The sequence below is a fragment of the Triturus cristatus genome, chromosome 5_2, assembly GCF_964204655.1.
Source record: "Triturus cristatus chromosome 5_2, aTriCri1.1, whole genome shotgun sequence".
NCBI lineage: Eukaryota > Metazoa > Chordata > Amphibia > Caudata > Salamandridae > Triturus > Triturus cristatus.
The window spans coordinates 396,198,407-396,214,540 of NC_140588.1; the positions used below are offsets into that span (position 1 = coordinate 396,198,407).

At 44.8% G+C, this 16,134-nt stretch overlaps 1 protein-coding gene across 1 annotated transcript in view; it reads left to right on the forward strand.

The window, feature by feature from the left end:
- ABCA13 (ATP binding cassette subfamily A member 13) overlaps positions 1-16,134 on the forward strand; it is a 2,655,493-nt gene that overhangs the window by 2,518,271 nt on the left and 121,088 nt on the right. Inside the window, exon 53 of the mRNA XM_085606362.1 lies at positions 10,053-10,156. Coding sequence (XP_085462488.1) covers positions 10,053-10,156 — 104 coding nt within the window. The remainder of the gene's footprint in view (positions 1-10,052; positions 10,157-16,134) is intronic.

Here is a 16,134-nt window from a genome sequence, read left to right on the forward strand (position 1 = left end):
TATATATATTTGTATGTGCATTTCTCTCTGATCATTTTCCACTAGAACTGTTTGTGTAAATGTAGGAGAGACGAGGGGGCATATTTTCAAGCCTGGCGATAAAATTATCGCCGCTTTAGCGGCAGAAAACTGCCGCTAAAACGGCGATAATGGGCTTGATAATATGCTCTATTGAATTCCAATTGAAGCTCAGGTTAGATGTCTTTATCATCTAACCAGAGCTTCAATTGGAATTCCATAGAGCATATTATCAAGACCATTATCGCCGTTTTAACGGCAGTTTTCTGCCGCTAAAGCGGCGATACTTTTATCGCCAGGCTTGATAATATGCCCCCATGCAAGCACAAAGCATTACATATGTGTTACTGCTATTCCTGCCTTCCAATGAAGTGTAGCTTGAACTTTAAATTCTTCGGCACAGCTTAATGCATAACCAATGCTCTAAGTGCCAAATATTCACACAATGCATAATTTTCTTCCCAATGTGCCTTAATGCATTTTTTCTTACATTAATATTCTTCATACATGAGTCTATATTCCTCAGACCAGGAAAGTATAATGCAAAAATTGCAATTTATTCATACTAATGGTCTTTCTTCATGCTCACAGGGTTCGAAACACCTAGGGATTTGCTCGCATACTTCTATTTTTATGCTGCAGTCCCTGAAGTTTTCTTTTTAAATAATTTGAAAAACAGACTGTTCATTAAACCGATAGTTGCAAATGTGATGTGCACAAAGGTAACGCGTTCCCAGAGTATTCACAGGGTGAGAAAGTGCATTTGACATTTTATGAGCATACAGGAAGATTACTGTTTAAGTTAATGCAGCTTTAATTCATATTCTGAGATAAATATTCAGCAGGTTTCTTGGGGTTATCAATGTCTCTTTTGCACATTTCAGCAATGAAAGACGTTGGGATGTACATATAAAATACCAAAAACCGCACGTATTGCCCAGACGGAATTATGTTTGTTCACCATTAAAGCATTAGCATTTTAAACCAGCATGTTTTTTCCCAAACAGGACCATGGTATGCAAATGTTCTAACAGTCCTAGACCTAAGAGAAGACAAATCCCATAAACAACGATGATGTTATCACTTAACTTGATGCCTCGTTCAGCCAAATGTGACTATCTTTTGGAATTTTGTGGCACTATTTTTGCTTTTTTAATTACAAATTTCAATTTCATAATAATCTATAAAAACATTTGACTACCTGTCATGCCTGAATTAAACCGATTGACGTATTATCCATTATGTCAAGCAAGTTTCATGCTAAATTCAGTAGAGCTTTCCTGATGGATTTTTCGAACTGCAGATTCTTCACCTTTAGAACATTCCCCAGGGTCCAGAAACATTCAGAGCAGTGTTCCAGCTCCGCTGGTTGGTCCCATTCTCTACCCCAGAAGTGATGGTGCAAAGCTGCATATAAGCACCACCCCTGTTCATCAACATCAGGTGCTTTTTTCACCATCTTTGTACGCAGATCCAGACAGAGCGCCACTCTTTTTTAGGTCGAGCCTAGCGGCAGCACGCATGCTCTCCAAGACCACTGTAGTAGAGTATGAGAGAGAAGCCGCGCCCACTCTCCTCCTATATTTTTCATTGGCTTGTGTTATTGTCTTTTGTAAATGCTGCCTTCAAATTCGTTAATAGGCTTGTTAGGCCCTCCTTAGTACGGCCTTGTCTTCATTTGTGACCTCCCATGGCTACTGGCCACTTTACTTCGGTTGTTACACGAGACCTGTTATTTAGTCTGTAAGCACTATTTACTTTATTGAGTTTCTCTTACTGCAGGCTGGACAACCGCTGGTGTTTTATTAAGCAGCACGGCCGCCCCGTAACAAGGGCGCCCGATTTCAATCACTTTAACCCGGCATTATCTCGTGTCTGTTTCAAACCCCCCAGTGAAAGTGGATTTAGAAATAATTCGCGAATTAAGGAATGTGAATTCCAGGTAGCAGGTAATCGTTTGCTAATGGGCTGAAGCTGACAACAGCACATCTGCGTTACATGTCATCTGTACTAAAGCCACCTGTCAGGTTATTTTCAAAGCCTGTTTTATTAACAACAACAACACCCCCACCACCAATAAAACCACCACCAATACTACCACCATCAATACCATCACCACCACCAAATATACCACCACCATGAATACTGCCACTAGTACCACCACCAATATCACCACCACCGATACCACCACCACCATCAATACCACCACCACCACCAATACCCCCACCACCACCAACACCAACACCACCTCCACCATCAATAACACCACCAATACCACCAAAACCACCAATGCCACCACCAATACCACCATTGCCACCAATACCACCACCACCAATACCACCACCATCAATACCAATACCACCACCAATACCACCACCACCAATACCACCACCAGTATCGCCACCACCAATACCACCATCACCACCAATACCACCACCACCAATACCACCACTAAAACCAACACCACCACTAATAGCAACACCAATACCACCACCACAAATACCACCACCAATATCACCACCATCAATACCACCACCAACAATACCACCACCACCCATCCCACCCACACCACCAATACCACCGCTGCCAATACCACCAATACCACCACCATCACCACCAATACCACCACCACCAATACCAATACCACCACCAATACCATTACCACCACCAATGCCACCACCACCAATGCTCCCACCAATATCCCACCACCAATACCACCACCAATACCAATACCGCCACCAATACCACCACCACCAATACCCCACCACCAGTGCCACCACCACCAATACCAATACCACCACCACCAATACCAATACCGCCACCAATACCACCACCATCACCAATACCAGCACCACCAATACCGGCACCACCAATACCACCACCACCAATTCCACCACCAATACCACCACCTCAGCACCTCTGTACGAGGCACTGTACGAGGCCGGAGCGTCAGCAGAGACCATCTCTCCCTCCCTCCATGCCTACCATAAAGCACAGCCCGCCCTGCCCCAGGAGGTGAAGCCAGGACCCTACTACAGCTGGAGTGTTTTTATTAGGCCAAAGATAGCTATGACGTTATGCAATGTCACACTGCACACTCAAATCACAGAAAGGGCAGGAAATAGCCCCCCCTCCCCATATTCCTTCTGTGCTGCAACAGTGTAATCACAGAGCGAAAGGTGTTGGAGTGCTTTGTTAGTGTTTATAGGTGGGATCATATGTAACTCTCACTTCACACTTTGTGTCTGTGTAATTTACAGCACTTACACATCTTCTTCGCAGCACTATTTATCACTACTTTGAAGACATCGCAGGCCAGTCTCTTCCTCTGATAATTACAATCTAACAAGTGATTGAGGAGGCCCTTTATTACAATGCAAAAGTCTTGCATTTGCGAGAGTTTAAGCTATTAGTATTGTAAATGACAATACCTTTTATTTATGTTTTAAAACCCAAAACATAAATAAAAGGCATTGTCATTTACAATGCCAACAGCTCAAACTCGCGTGTTTCTTGGGTTGATGAATTCTTTAGCATTTTTTTCCAGTGTGCAAGTGAATTATGTCCCCACCAAAGAAAATAGGATTCAAACCATGCAGTGAGTGTTAGAAGCTGATGTGGGTGATAGACCCACACAATGTGTGCCTCTGGTGTTTGGGCACAACTCCATGTAGCACAAGTAATGTAGTCTCATGCACCCAAAATCTATCTGGAACCGTGAAGCAAAGCGGTACATTGCAAAATACTTAAGGACTTTGGGAGGTTCCCCCACTGTCGAAGGCACCAACCCATTCCGGTTCTCGAGGCTATTCCTGCAACAGTTCTTCTTGTCGTCTAAGTCATCCAGTAAGTTGAAGTGCAACTTGAAGAAGATGCATAGGAAGTCAAAGCAGGACTCAACTCCACCCTGCCACTCTAAAAAGGAGTCAGGAGGGCATTAAGTTTGCAATAGATCATGATCCCTGATTAGAGAGCTGATTCTACTACTGCTCAACCTATGCTCCCAATTTCTGGAGCCATCTGTAATGCCTCAGTAGGTTGAGGTCTTTTTAGGAGACCTTGTTGCACGTTGGAAATTGGGTCTGTAGTCAGCGGAAGTTTGCACCCTGTGCAAGTAGGTACCACAGTCTGAGTCAAGGTAAGTCAGATACACAACCTAAATGAACTAGTGCTCATCATGTAGTAGCTTGGCACAGAGCAGTCAGACTTAACTTAAGAGGCAATGTACAAAGCATTTGTGCAATACTTAAATGACAGTAACACAGTGAAAACACCAGAAAAGGATTACACCAGTAGAAAAAAAGAGAATATTTATCTGTGGAAAACATGACTAAAACAACAAAAATCCAATAAGTAGAACTTGAGATATGAATTTTTTAACATTAAATCCCAAAACAGTGCTAAGAAGTCAATAGCACTAAAAAGTTACTTGAGGTCGTACTATAGCGGGGTAAATCCAAAGTTCCAGGCTGACCATAATGGAGGGCAGGCCGGCTAAAGGACTCACTTAGAGTCTGCTGTAAAACTACCATGTATTGAGTACGTTTTAGTGTTGAGGACTCACTGCGTCAGTCCCAATTTACTCAGTCAGATCAATGCATCAAAGTCGAGCCTTGCAGTCAAGCCCTTGGATCAGTGCTGCGTAATCGTCGAAAATCGCAGCCGGGTCCCGTGTCATCATTAAGCCCTGCAGGGATGTCCTTGGATCGGCACTGATTTGTTATCATCACTATGATTCAGACTACAATCAAGTTATTTTTGTGACTTCAACTTAATAAATGTTTCATATGTATTGTGATATTGGGCAAAACTCTTCAGGCTGTTTTTTGTTTTCATCTATGTGGTTGATTAAGATGAATTGGTAGGATAATTTTATGATATATGATTTAGCATCAGCTATCAGGTTATGGTGCTCAGAGGGCAAGTTTTGTTGAACTTGCATTAAGGTAGCAATTGTTTCAGGCATGTTCAGACAGCGTGCCGGCCTGAGTAGCACACCAAATTAGTTTGTTTTAAATATACCTAATAACTTTTTCAAACAAAGGGAGTGCCCTTCTTATCTTATAAAAAGTACCAGTTCTTCTCACTCCCAGGCAAGAAGCAGCCGACCAACACAGCAGAGCAGGTAGTAAAGTGGCAGTCCATCCTACAGTACAGCAATCAGCAGGCAGCAGATCAACACAGCAAAGCAGTTAGCAAAGTGGCAGTCCTTCCTGCAGCACTGCAGCTCTGCTTCCAAGCAGAATGTCCTTGGTTCCAGCAAAGTTCTCTTCTTATGGTGTCAGAGGTCCAGTGCTTATACCACAGTGGGCCTTTGACGTGGCTTTGAGTTCAAAGAGGCGTTTGAAAATCACAGAGTCCCCGCCTTCCTGCCCCGGCTCAGACTCACTACGGGAGGGGTATGCAACTCTTTGTGTGTGGACAGGCACAACCCTAAACAGGTGCACTTGTCAGCTCCTCCCTCCCAATCTACCTCAGGAAGGTCCATCAGCTTAGTGAGGGCCCAGCTCCCTTTCTGTGACTGTCTAGAGGGAATGCACAAACCCAAATGTCACTCAACCCAGACATGTGTTCAGAGGCACTCAAAGGCACAGAATTGTTAAAGTAAGAAAATGCAAACTTTCTAAAGTGGCATTTTCAGACTTGCAATTTTAAATCCGACTTCTCCGTAACTGGTGATTTTAAGTTGGGAGTCCAGAGACACCAAACTCCAAATCTCTAAGTCTTCCCACTTGGAAAATACACTTAAAAGATGTTTCAAGGCAATCCCAATGTTAATCTATGAGAGAGATAGGCCTAGCAGTAGTGAGAATCGAATTTAGCAGTTTGTCACTACCAGGATATGTAAAACCCCAAAGTACATGTCCTACCTTTTAAATACCCTGCACCCTGCCCATAGGGCTGCCTATGGCTGCTTTAGGGTTGACGTATATGTAATAAATAGGAAGGTTTGGGCCTCACAAGTAGGTTAACCTGCTAGGTCAAAATGACAGTTGAAACTGCAAACACAGGCTCTGCAGTGGCAGGCCCTGAGCCATTTTTAAAGAGCTACTGAAGTGGGTGGCACGATCAGTGCTGCAGGCCCACTAGTTGCATTTAATTAACTGCCCCCTGGCACATATACTGCACTTTACTAGGGATTTTATAAGTAAATTAAATATGCCAATTGTGTTTATGCCGATGTTACCATGTTTTGAGTACAGAGCACATGCACTTTAGCACTTTTTAGCAGTGGTAACATGCCCAGAATCTTAAAGCCAGAAAAAATGAAGTCAGCAAAACAGGAGGTCAGAAGGCAAAATGTCAGGAGAACCACACTAAGGATGCCAGGTCTAACATTGCACATTTTAGGCACTCTTCCGTCTCCCTCTGGGGATCCTTTGAGCCACAAGAATCTGCAAGGGCCGCCAGTCAGATTACCATTGATGGGTCCATTATACGTGCTGTATGACCCCCTCATACCTACCTTGGGTTCAACATCAGTTCCGGTGCCAACTTCCTCTCCAGCTCTAAGGGATGCGCCAATCCCTTCTTCATTGGAACCAGTCCAGATATAGCTGGTGTGGTAAACAACGTTTACCACAAATCTTTTTAACTGCAGGGAATCACAAAGCGGTTGTTACAACGACCGCGTTGTGATTTCGCATACCATTACTCCGCAAGTCGGAACAATGACTTGCGGGGCGGGGGGGGGGGTGTTGGCTTTAAAATCCAACACCTTCCCTATTGTCAGCACAGACTGGAGTTGGAATAGTAAATTATACTATTCCAACATCCAGCACCCCCCCTCCGCAAGTCGTTGTTCCGACTTGCTGAGTAATGGTATGCGGAATCACAACGCGGTCGTTGTAACAACCGTTTTGTGATTCCCTGCGGAGAAAAAGAATGCGGGATAACAACACACATTCAGCTGGTGCTGGAGGTTGAGCCTTTCCTGACTCCAGTGTCCAACCCCGAGCCAAATCCATCTCGACCCCTAAAGAGGTCATGCCTTGACTTAACTTCAACACAGCCAATTAACGTATGATATGAATCAAACAAGGCACTTTCTCTGCCAAGAGCTGCCCTCAGAGGCTCCATCATCTTTTGGCTCCGATTCGGAGATAAGTTTTCCACCTCCTGATAATGACAATGGTGATGATGGGGATGATTTGCCCCATTTTACAATGAAATATAGGGTTGGTTTCACCATTTAGTCTCCCAATAGTGAAAGTGCTTAATTTGCAGTAGGATTAGACATGCTGGTGAGATCCTGGAACTTCGAGCTACCTCTCTTGAAGTCATGTCAAATGTCCATATTTAGGTTTTGCACCCTGGGCCAACCTCATCTAAGCCCTTACTCCAATTTAAGGAATTCTCACTTGGTCTCATACCCGCCTAATGATACATGTGTAAATGACTTGCTTAAATGTTGATGTCCCCAACCCGTACACTGATTTCAGTTGCCTTATTTGGGACCCCTCCAAACTTGAGTAATGCCCTATTTTAATTATTGTGTCAGTTGCAATCAATGCCGTACTGGCTGGACTGGGAATCAGGCATTTCCCTGGGAGGTTGGAAGGGTATGGAGTCGCTTTTGTTACTGGGGGCCTGTTTTGTAGCAGAGCAGCAGTTTCAAAAGCACTGCAGAGTTCCTTGTATATCCATCAGTTTTCAAGCAACAATAAACGGGCCAAGATAACTTTAGTGAATAATGTACTGGCTGTAGAGGGATCAGAGTTTTGTCAGGGGCAGATTTGACTCACATAAGGTAGTGCAGCAGTTAATATGTCGGCTGTAAAGAGAGTGCACTATGCAGATCACAGAACAGTATGTTCTGTGCATAGCTCAGTGGGTTTCTGCTTTTGTCACAGAATTCCTTTTGTCACTGTGCCGTTCATATATTGCAATCGTAATCTAGGTTAGAAAGTTATGTTTTTTCCCAGTCTCTCAGTATCCTAATTTTGCTAAAAAGGTTTAGTTTTGGTAGAAACAAATTCTTATTATAAAGTCAACTATATCCACTGTGTTACGTTCTGAATCCTGAATTTGTGCTTCCCAAGACCAATGCCTACCAGTATGGATTGCATGAATCCTACACTTTATATTCCTCTTTGTTTAATGTAACTTTTTCTATACACTGATTTACACGCATATGGTTCATTGTCTCTGTATGTGTGTGATATAAAATGCTCCAACACCTTACACTGGTATGAGCGGCTCCATAAAACAAATCCAATACTCATGAAAGAGGGGCTATGGAGAAATGAGAGACACTGTTGGAGCATAATAGTGAGGGACTCATTGAAGAGCCATATCCTGGTGCACTGTGGGTTCATCATCTACTATGCTTTAAAAACTAATACAATTGAATATATAATGAACAATGTGTTGTAGAATGCACCATTTTACCCACATTTTCTTGGGAGAGAATCCACCCAAGCCCTAGTGGTCAGGCTCGCTCGCTGCACTCGCTCACTATGCATCGTATGGGGGATGGTCTGACAAAATTTGCCAGGGCTGCTTTGGGTTCCAAGTCCGTCCCTGGGTGCAATGTTTCACAGCTTTCCCGATCATGAACCCTGACTATGCATGCACACAGCCACCGAACGGAGCAATGACCAAATTAGTTAAGAAATCAGCATGCATAGATGCCACACAGCTTGGATGCTGCGATTTCCAGACAGAATTATGCAACTCACAGTTATCATGTGCTGTAGCCAAAGCAATAGGTTTAAAAAAAACAGGTGCATAGCTCCTTCATGACGGTGTGCAAAATACACAGAAAGGAATCACGACATAACTCGGTATGGGCTACCGGAAAGCAAAACGACATGTCTGATGGCAAACATAGGGGCATATCAGCAACAACCGGCAATAATTATCGCTAAGCACACTTAGCGCTAGAATAATTTTCGCCGGCTAGCGTGGATTTTTATCGCTGAGATAGCGTGCTATTAGCAGCGCTTATCACAAAAGCGATAAAAATCCTCACGCTAACTGCCTAATGTGAGATTATCGCTGGAAACCCAGCGATAATCTCACGCAATGTGGCGTTAGCTTGATGATAGGGCCTCACAAACTTAGCCATGATATCCACCTTCCATAGGATATCATGGCTAAGTCAGTCCTGAAGCAGGCGTAAGGAAAGTAGCGATAACAGGGGTTATCGCTACTTTTCTTGCCGCTATACTTCATAGCGTGGGGCTTGATGACAGGAGAAATGTCGCTTAGCGACATTTCTCCTGTCATGTCAGGTCAGGAACGCCCACTTTGCATCTCATTAGAGATGCAAAGATGGGCGTTAGGAACCCCTACGCTAACGCAAGTTTTCACGCGTTAGCGTGAGCTTGCTAATTAGGCGATAAAATTATCGCCGCTTTTCTGCTGAAAACGGCAGCAAAAGCGGCGATAATTCTATCGCCTCGCCTTGCTGATATGCCCCATATTTCTTTTGACCTCTGTGTTGAACGGGCTTAAACTAAACTTCCTCTGAGAAGACAGTTTTATTCAAGTTTCCACTTCCCACCCACTATTTATTATATATGCCATAGATTCAGATGGTACATTGTTCAAATGCAAAATACATGTTTTGATTTTGCGAAGCGATTTTGTTTATCCTTCAGAAATCAACGTTTAAAAAAATCCAATCTCTAGTTTAGATCTGGCATTATTGTATACAAATAGATTACGTATACGCTGATTGCAAAGGAGATAAACGAAGTTGAATTTGCCAACATAGAAATAGTAATATTAGTCGCAATAGTAAAAAGGGAAAATACAAAACAAATAGAGAAAAAATTGAAAGAACAAAAAGAATTAAAAAAAGGTTAGCAAATGACAAAAGAATGTTAAAAAGCAAAATGCCACTGGTGGCCTACAGGTGCACTTATTAATCTTGGACGGTGTGGCTTACAATAAGTTAAATGATTTTTATTGTAAAGGAGTGTTACTTTTGTTGCTTTCCCTGACGAGGTTAGTCCGAAGCACAAAACTAATACACGGGCCCATTGTACTGCTCTCTGAAAAATATATGTTTTTGCGACATTTTACAGGATGAGCCTAGCTCTGGAATGGACCCCTGCTCGAAGAGATACCTCTGGAAAACGATCCTAAAGGAAGTACAGGATGGGTGTGCTGCAGTCTTAACATCACACAGGTATCTTGTTGTTCTAATATTACTTTGATAACAGTTTCTATGCTGTAAGATCAAGGCGTGTGTTTAATCTTAACTTATCACATCTGTAGTTTGGTCTTCACCCGCGTTGTATGTGCAGGAGCATAGTTCTGATGGATACTTCTACCTGCATATTCCTCACCTTGTAAATATCCCCAGGACTGGATCTGGAAATGTTGTTTTTAGTTCTCCGGCACCTTTAGGTGATGTTCAACTCCGTCTCAGCATTAGGTATCATTTCTGACTTTTTGTTATCTGAGCCATATTGTACCACCTTGGCGCCCTTTTCTCAGTTTGGTTTTTTCCCCAGTTTTCAACCGGGACCTGGAGCTGCTTTCCGTGTCGAATTTTCTTGAATTTTTTTTTTTTGCAGTATTAAGCAAGATGTCACCCCGCCCAAAAAATTGCGTTTATGCCCTCTCGGGTCTGCAATGGACAGACGTTCATTTTGGACACTCGCGAGGTCTACATGCATTGCTTGTGGCCCAAGCATGACTTCCTTCTTGTGTGATCAATGCAGCCGTATCCATGCAAAAGCCATAAAGTGGAAGGATGCAAAGTTATTCATGGTACCTACGGGTGATGAGTGCTGGACTCTGCAACGGTTGTACTCCAGTTAAAGACCAAAGCTAAGGTCATCACCCTCTTCTAAATTGTCAAAGAAAAAAAGACAATTATAAAAAAAAAAAAGGTGCAGGTAAAACAGCTCCACATCCAGATGCTGCTCTGGTGCCAAACCTTCTTCTAGCATCTCCAAAGTTCCTGGCGATGATCATGATGACATGAATCAGACTTTCAATTTGCTCCTTTCCACCGATACAGCCATAGCTGATTACTTGGTTTCTTTTGCTGTAGTAGTTGCATCTCCTGACAGAGATCATCCAAGCAATCTCTGCATCCTCAGAGTCAATGCTTCCATTTAGCAAGGTGCAACTGGAAACCCTCAAGACAGTCTGAGCCAAGCCTACTTCAGCACTATCAGCAAGCAGGTAGATTACTCTCCGCTATTGACTGGCACCTGGGGCTCCAGATTTCTCATCTGCTAATCCTTTTCTAGAAAGGCTGGCGGTGCAATCTTCATCATGTGCGAGTTACAATCTAGACTCTTTCCCTATTGTCCCATCCCCAGTCTCTTTCCCTAGGGAATGAAAACATTGGAGGTAATGGCGAAGGAAGTTTTTGCTGCAGGAAATCAGATGCTTAGGTCTATGAATGCCACCTGTTTACTGGACAAATGCACCCAGGCACTGATGGAGATGGCTCAGATGGTGATGCAAAGCTTCCCAGAAACGTAAAAGAACAGTTGGTCAGGGTAGCACAGGATGCTCTGAAGCAGATCCTCAGAGCAGGCCTGGACACCATGGATTCAGTGGCCAGGACTATGGGGTTCTTCTGCAGTGCTGAGGAGACAACTTTACTCTGTGGGCTTGTTGGTGGAGGTCCAGGCAAGTTTAATGTACATGCTTTTTGAGCAGTCTTGTCTCTTCGGCGACAAAACTATCTCAGCCCTTGAGACTGCAGCCTGTTCCTTGTGGTCCACATTCCCTGTCTGTCAGTTCATCATGTAGTACTGCAGAATTCGTGGTAACTCAAAAGGTTCGCCATTTTGACACCATCGACCTTTTCAGTCCATCCAGCAGCCAATCTAGTTCCTATGACAGCACAGATGTCATGGCAGATCTAAGGACAGGATGAGCAAGCAGCCCTTTTCCTCGTCTTCCTCCTCTGCACCATCTGTGAAGAGGCTTTAGTTTCCCATTGCGGGAGCATGAGCGTCCTGTGGGAGGAAGGGTGCCGCTTCATCTAGAGGCCTGGCTGGCCATCACGACGGCGGAGTGTATCGTACAAATTGTAGAACGGAGCTATGCCCCTTCTTTCCATCAAAACACTCCCTCCATTCCTCAAGTTCCTACCTCTGAGTTAAGTGAACAAACTCACATTCTCCAGCAGTAGGTGGCAGTGCTATTGCAGAAGGGGCAGTGGAGCTGATCTCCGAGCAAAAGATTTAGAAGGAATGTTAATCTATGTTATGTTATGTTTGTAGGAAGCTGGCTCTGTACCAAAATAAGCAATAGTGTGCACAGAGACTAGTGGATCCCCAGAGGCTTTACAGGAGCTAAAGTAGATCACACTAACGCTCTCTTTTGTGGTAGTGTGGGCGAGCAGTTAGGTTTATCAGAAAGCAGTGCTGAGCATTTATTGTGCACACAGAGGCAAGAAATGATTAAAAACACTGAATGACTAAATCCGAGACCAATGGTTTGTAAAAGTATCACTTTTTGTATATTTATTTCTTAGAACCAAAAATACTAGTTTTAGGGGTGTTACAGTGGTCAGAAGGTAGTAGCCAATATCACTATTTTCCAATGTAAAAAGTGGACACTTTGTGAGTTTTTCAAGCAAAACAATGTTATCCGAGTAAGCACAATCCTCAATATGCAGGTAAGTAAACGATTTACGATAGTGAGATTTTGGATGAAGAATCAGTACTAGGCAAGGTTCAGGTAAGGGACCTCATTGCAACACCAGAGGCAGTGGGACGGCCTGGTGCAGAAATCAACTCGGGTCCTGGTGCCAATGTTATCCAGTTGAGAAAGGAGACAATTAAAGTGGTACTACTTTAGTAGACTTAGATTTGTTTGGTAATCCAGTCTCCGGGGGTTAGGGTAACCGGGGGTGGTGGGGCAACACAAGGCAGTACCAAAGTTACACCCCCAGCGACAGCCAGATGCAGAGTGCCAACACAGCGCGGGTGCCCAATGCAAACAAATGGAGAATCTTGAAGATGGAAAAAGAGTGCAGGCTCAAGCCAGGAGGCTGGACGAAAAAACCTACAGCTGCACAGGTAATTTGGGATGTGCTGGGGGATTGGGACCTCATTGGTTGATGTCTCTAATGCCCAGGGGCTTTGGGTGCAGTGGTGTCCTTCAGCGTCAGAAATCAGCTTACTTGTGCAGTTCATGGTTGGGTGGTGGCTGTCATGCAGAGGAGGCAGATGTCGACCTAGAGTCTGGCAGGGGTCAACCCACAGTGGCCTCTTGCTCTAAATCGCTGGGGAACCTTTGCTGGACTGGTGGGCCACTTGAAAATTAGCAGTCATTTAAGAAGGCAGCAGTCCTCCCAGGTCACTGGTCTGCAGACAGGCCGATAGGGCAGGGGCCAAGTTAGTAGATGTCTTCAGTCTTCGCTGCTGCAGGCTCTTCTTTGTCTTTTTCTTCTTCAATGGTCTTAGGTAATCTGAAGCACAAGGTTCAGGGGGGCCCCTAAATACTAGTTAAAGGGTTGTTACAGTGGTCAGAAGGTAGTAGCCAATGGGCTTCTTACCTTTAGGGAGACTACACCCTTTGTATGTCCACTCCCTCTGGGGAGGGGGCATATCCCTAACCCTATTGGCTAGAGTTCTCCAAAACAATATAGAGGATTCACAAAGGAGGGCGTCTCTTCAGCTCAGGACACCTTAGGGGTGGTCCTGGCTGAGAGGGGACAAATCTCTCCTGCTTACTAATTTTCCCGCTGACCTTGCCTCCAAAAGTCAGGCTTAGTCGGGGGCAGGCATCTCCACTTGCCGGTCAGCATATCAAAGGATGGGAAGCATTTGAGGCTCACCGCCTTTCAATGCTGTTCCTACTTGCGGGTAGGTGTGAAGCACCTCCAGCCAGGCTTTGTTTCTGACCCACAACATTTTGTTTCTGACCCACGAAAGCAAAAAGTCTACCACCTCAGTGGGTCAAAAACATATCTAGAGATAGCAGGCTGAGATGTTTGGTACCAAACATTTGGGGATTTGGTCAAGCCATCATGGAGCTGTGGAACTGATAGTGATGAGCTCCCAGCCAATGTACTCAGTACTGCTTCACTTTATTTATTTATTTATTTGAAGAGTTTTCTATAGCACTGGATATACCCGGAGGTATCAGAGTGCTTTACATGATCAGAGTGCTTTACATGAGAACAGTTGTACAGAGTTACATCAGTTACCATTGCATAAGATAATAAGAAACGAGACACTTGGAGCATGGGGTTGGGTGAAGTCAGAGGGGTTGAGAGAAGGGTGTTGGAAAAAAAAAGATAAAGGAAGGGAAGGCAGGAAGGGGAGGCAGCTACAGGATCACGGAGGGAGAAGGTGGGGGAGGTTATAGAGACACAGTGGAGAAACGAGGGAAAAAAACAATGTCCAGTGTCCAGCTGGGTAGGTGACGGCCAGGGAGTTAAAACCAAAGCCAATCTCCCCTATAGCTGCCTAAACAGCTCCACCGGGCATCGGCCATGTTGCACGATCACCGCAGTCATTATAAAATATAAGGATTCTGCCAAGGAGGCATCGTCATAGAGCCATCACCTGCACCAGTTCCGGTGTTACTGGGAGGCGCCGACCGCCTCAACCTCCATCTCTCCTCAGCTGGTCAAAGCTCACTCTGCGCACAGGGTAAACAGGCTCCGGTCAGCGTTTCAGGGCCATATCACTGATTGAATGTGTTAAGAACTGAGTCCTGGGCGCCATTTTAGGGACAGGCACTGCTTTCAAAAAGATCGTCATGGTGAAGAAGTCAGCTATTACAATGAAGCGCTCCTTATTATCAACAGGTATAGCATTCGCAATAGAATAGTGACAGCCATGAAACAGTTACAGCCGAGCATATCACTCATTAAGTATGCTGTGTTCTAAAACACGGGCATCATCTTAAGGTCAGGCTCAGCACTTATGAGAATCGCAGTGTCGATGAGAACGACTTTACAATAGCACCCACCTTAAGAATATCAGGCACAGTATCAAGAATTAAGATTGTAAGATTCTACCACGCAGCCCCGCAGGGGAAGGTGAAGCGCTCCCCGAACTTCTTATATGTTCGCCATCTTAAGGTCAGGCGGCATTAAACAATGATCACCGGAACGCCAAGATCGTTATGCATATCAGCAGTGAAACATTGTACCTTTGCGAAGAAAAGGGAGGTTGAGTTGATCCTCAAGCAAAGGGACACGAAATGGCAATCGGGATCACCGCAGCTTCATCGGTAATAGTGTAGGATGTGCCTTGCAGCCTAGTATCGCTCGCTGCTGGATCGCTCTTTAGTTCAGTGTTCCCAGTATGGATAGCGCCTAAATATCTTTGGCTTTATGCCCCTGTGGCAACAGGGTGCTGTGTTCACCTGTTCGGCGCTGTACCAAAGACACCCCCCCCCCCAGGCTTAGGGGGTTACAGCTGCACCTATTCCATGGTAGGTGACTGCAGTTTTGTTGGCGTCAGCAGAGCGTCGCCAAGGGCTTCGTGAGTGCGCAAAATGGGTCCTCGTCTGTGTGTGCGGTCGAAGCCTGTAGTTTCAGCTCCCCAGGGTTCCTGTCAGCTTTGCCACCCTGTCCGATAATATTGTGCTCCCGATTACTCCCTGTAGCAAGGTTGGTCCTCTCCTTAGTCTTGTTTTTAGGCCGCTCCCCTCATAACCTTGAGAGCCGCCGCTTCGCTCAAATCCACCTCTCCTGTTGTCGTTGTCCCTTCAGTCTTTGCACTTGCACTTTGCACTTATAATGTCTAAGAATTGACTTAGCCTCTATAGGAGTACATCTGTTCATGCAATTATGCCCTCACATGAGGTATAGTGCACCCTGCCTTAAGGCTGTAAGGCCTGCTGTAGTGGTGACTTACCTATGCCTCTTGCAGTGTGGGTAGGCCTGGCACACAGGGAGGTGTGCCAGGTCGAATCTTCACTTTTATCTGCATCAAAACACGCAGGCTGCAGTGGCAGTGTGCATGTGGTTGGTGAGGGGTCCTTTTAGGGTGGCATATTTCATGCTGCAACCCTTAAAGACCCCCTCTGGTCACAAGGCTCTTGGTACCACTGGTCCCTTTTTACAAGGGACTTATAAATGAGCTAGAGGTATGCCAATCGTTAAAACAAAGGTACTGTTTTGGGAAAGAACACAGGCACGGGGAACCTGGTTGGCAGGAACCCGGTTAACACTCA